The following is a 4378-nucleotide window of genomic DNA, read 5'->3' on the forward strand; positions in this document are numbered from 1 at the left end:
CACTATTATGGTTTAAACCTCGCTTGGAGGAAGAGATCCATAAATTGATTGTGGAGCTTGATTCTTTATTGGCCATTGGGCTTGAATAAGGAGACTTGATTCTTTATTGGTCAGTGGGCTTAAATAAGGAGACGGAGATGCACCACTCCTAGCTTGGATTGTGAAACATTGCAGAAGTGTGACAAATATGAGAGGAAGATTAAGTTTGTCCATTCCTATCGCAATGGCGAAGTAGTTGACTGGATGACGAACTATGCAAAGAAACTTCCCTTGCATTAGCACGAGTGTAGTGTGCTTCCGACATACATTCAAAGTATCTTAATGGATTATTCTTGGGGTTTAATTCGTGTTTAGTGTGTTTTGTTCTTTTTTATGCATTGCTGGACTTCCTCTTATTACCTATAAAAAGTATTTATATAATTCAATTTAATTGTTCCTATTTACTGTTTAGTGTTGCTATTAACTTACTGATTTTACTTCTGAAATAGTAATTATAACTACACGTTTCTATTCTATTGTTTAGAATAAAAAAAGTGTAATACATCTAACTCTGTATTTGAATTTGTTGGATGTATAAAATAGGAGACACGCTTCGTCATGTGTCAAAAAGAAAATATCAATTCGGAACTTTTGAAAGTTCACATGAGAATTGAAGTTGTAAGATTATTGAATGCAATTAAACAAGAATAGAGAGATTGAATACAATCGAATAAAAATTCAGTATTATTAAAGGCAATTAGACAAGAATAGGAGATTATTATATGCAATTGGAGAAAATCATTTAAAACTTTTGAAATATGCAATTGGAGAAAATCATTTAAAACTTTTGAAAGTTTAGGAATACAGTGGAAGTTTTGGTTCAAATAAAAGTGAATAAATGTATTAAGAGAAAAGAAAACCCCACTACAAAAGAGAGAACCAAACCAAACCAAACAGGCACTTAATCTCTCTACATGCATAAAATAATTTCAAAAAAATTCAAATAATTAAAAACAAAAGCACCATTCACAAAGAGAAAATGCAACTAAAAAAGACCATAAAATTCAAAATTCAAATTACTAGCCTCTTTTATTAATGTGAAACCATCATCTGAAGACTAATAGGAAACAAAGAAAATGTTAATTCAATGAAAACTACAATCTGTAGTATATTAATATTAATGAAAAGATTCACACACTTTCCCTTGCTAGTTTCTTCAACTTAAGCAGACTAAAAACAAGTATGTCCATTCCATGATTCAAAAACACTAACATTAGGCCAAAACCCGCAAATAGCATACGAGTAAATTACTCATCGAGCTGGTCGAATTTGATTCATTGCATACTCTTCTCGGTTCACCTCTCTTAGCTTCTCCCTTGACATCTCTGCATCGATTCGGCCAGAGACTGATACCTGGTTTTATCGATGTTTCTTTGTCCTGAAACAGCAAGTGAAAAGAACAGCTCAATTTAGTCAACTCAGATCTAATTCCACAAACAAAAACCGATATTGCAATTCAGTAAACGAGCAATTCAATCGAATATACGATGAATGTTTGAATTCCTCTGAGTAAAGTGTTTTTATTACTTACCCTTCTTGGTCCGAGCATTGGTGCTAGTGCGCTGTCCTCTGCATGGCAATGAGCAAGCATGATTATACCCTCTGTAGGACTGAACGCCCATCAATCTCTGTATATCGCCTTGAACACATCGCTTCTACAGAACCCGAAAATGAATCGTAATTAGAAATGAGAAACAGGAATCCTGACTAGAAAAGAAGATAGAGAAAATGAGCCGAAAATAGACGAAGTTTTACTAAATCTTGTCCAGTGATATATTTGGAAACTTCATCTTTAAGAAAGTGGAGTTCCAACCCAGTCAAGTCCTTGGTATGTTTGTTCTCTATGCTTAGGTCAACAAGGATTTGATGAGCTCTACGTCGGCCAATTCCGCTTATATACTGAAGAGCAACCTCCAATCTTTTATTATCCGGGATATTCGTATTACCGACATGAAGGCATTGCACCCTTTGACTGTGTAACTGCAAATAAAAGAATTCGCACCAGAATCACAAGATTGAAAACAACAAATAAAATCCCTAGATTTGAGAAATTTAGGAATAATCAGTTTCCAATACTAAGTTTGAGACAACAGAAAACACAAAGTTGCATTTGAAGATGTATATTTCAAACTATTAAATTACAATATACGAAATGGCCAAGAACAAACTTAGATAGCAACTCCAGCAGGCTTTATCACAAAAATCAGAAAAGATAATATTTCAATACAAGTAAAATCTTAGAATATAGAAAAAGTAAAAAAAAAATCAATCCTCTATTAGAGTGATACGAAGCGATGAACATTTTTGTATTTACGGACAAGCAAAAATTATTTATGGAAGTGATTCAAGGTCTTAGAACATTTCAAACTGAGGAGACATTACACCTTTAAAACTTTTCAATGGCAGGATTTCAGAGTAAATATGAAGTACGTAATCAAGTTAAATTTTGCCTATTATCATTTTAAAATCATGATTCACAAGCAACTTATCCATATGAATACCAATTACGTATCAAATAAAAGTACTCAAACAAGTAAAAACACATGGTTCAGTTATCATTGTTAGTATTTGAAACAATAGATGATACATTCAGATATTTTTGAAATTGGATAGAACTACTGTTATTTGAATTGAAAAAGGGAAACAGGGAAAAGGCAGAAGAAGACGAAGTTGAACAATTTCTATTATTATGTTATTTCAGGTTCGTTGATCAGATAGAGGGTTTTAGCTCCTCGTGGATTCTCTTCCGACCTGAACTCCTTCAATATCGGACTAACTGCCATCGAAAACAAGGGATCCTCTTGTCCGCATAAAGCATTCCTTCACAGCGTACTTGGTAAACTTGTGGCCAGGATATATCCTACTCGCTGCCAAGATCTCAGGACATAGTGATCATTTCTATTATCCCGTTTCTATCGAACTATGAGCTATTGCAAACATTAAATGAATTTCTCATCGGAATGAAAAAATGAATTAGAGGGCAAGCCTTGGCGGAACGGTAAACGTGTTGTCATGTGACTGAGAGGTCACGGGTTCGAGTCTTAGGAGCAGCCTCTTGCCAAAAATTTGGCATTTTTGGCAGGGGAAGGCTTGCCCCAGTACACCCTTGTGGTGGGACACCTCCCCGGACTCTCGCTTAGCGGGGACCCCAGGCTGGCCTTTTTTTTTATGAAAAAAGAGTTTCTGTGCAACATAGCCGTGAACTAAGGAATAGGAATTGTAATATCTACATGGTTGGGCCAAGCTGTTACTCATCTACTACCTCTCTGCTTCATGCCCAAGAATCACTTGATTTCAAAAATTGAACTTCCAACTCATGTCTCATAATGCTTAACGAAATTCTCAACTATTTGATCTCAAGTCTCAACCTCTCAATCCCTGAGAATCTAATTCAAATCACAGGAATTATCTGATTGGCATTTCAAAAAGCTATCTATTTGCTGTTAAATTTCATGGTTTAAGCAGAGTAGAAGATTTTAATATGGTAAAAAAAAATCAAGCATCCATCAATTCAGAAAAGAACCATAACAGAGAACAGTAATAAGAAAAACATAGTAACCGCACTATTTAGCATTTGGGTACGACAATGGATCAAGAAGGTTAATTTAGAGAGCAAAGACCTTAAATTTTTCATATCTCCCATTTGGTTTCCTCGCAACCAAACACGAGGTAAAAATAAATTACCAAAGTTACACGCACGAAGAACATCCAATCCATGGATCAAAATTCGAAAGTGAAAACTATTAAATGTACAAAGCTCGGACAAAAAATAATGGGAAACTATCTAATTATACAATTCGAAGAAGCAGTCGATGAACCCTAGCTCCAAGTGTTTAAAGCACCACCAAACTACGAAGGGAAAGCCTTTAATCTTGTATAATGGAAAATAGATAAAAGAATATGCGAAGAAGACTCACCGGGAAATTGTTCAGGAGGCGCTGTTTGATATCGGCAAGTAGTCGAACCGATCCACGGTGACCAAACATCATAAATCCTCGGCTAGTCAGGCTCGCAGCGAGAGAGACTATTTTCTGTAGAATAGCCCCAATGCGAAATGTGGCGAAAATTGTAGGCATATTATACATTTCGCTCCCTAGACTAACACTTCAAAATCAATTAGTACCTTAAACTATTAAAATTATCAATCAGGTTTTTAAACTACCAAAAATCATCAATTAGATCCCTATTTTAAACGAAAATATCAATTGATACCTTATCGAAAATTATTCGGTTGAACAGTTTCAGATCATTTTTCTCAAACTCATTTTGAACTATACATGGAGTATTACCGATTATATCAAATAGTCACATTTTCTGATTTTATGATATAATGGAAACT

At 34.8% G+C, this 4378-nt stretch overlaps 1 protein-coding gene across 1 annotated transcript; it reads right to left on the reverse strand.

Moving 5' to 3' along the window:
- Positions 1 to 1042: 1042 nt before the first annotated feature.
- On the reverse strand, positions 1043 to 4100 carry LOC136234918 (small ribosomal subunit protein uS13m-like). The gene is made up of 4 exons (XM_066024412.1): positions 3957 to 4100; positions 1795 to 2019; positions 1571 to 1694; positions 1043 to 1417 (listed from the first exon to the last, which is right to left on the reverse strand). Exons 1-4 carry the CDS (start codon positions 4026 to 4028, stop codon positions 1344 to 1346), a joined length of 495 nt encoding a protein of 164 aa, XP_065880484.1. The 5' UTR covers positions 4029 to 4100; the 3' UTR covers positions 1043 to 1343.
- Positions 4101 to 4378: the final 278 nt, after the last annotated feature.

This window comes from Euphorbia lathyris, chromosome 7 (genome assembly GCF_963576675.1).
Source record: "Euphorbia lathyris chromosome 7, ddEupLath1.1, whole genome shotgun sequence".
NCBI lineage: Eukaryota > Viridiplantae > Streptophyta > Magnoliopsida > Malpighiales > Euphorbiaceae > Euphorbia > Euphorbia lathyris.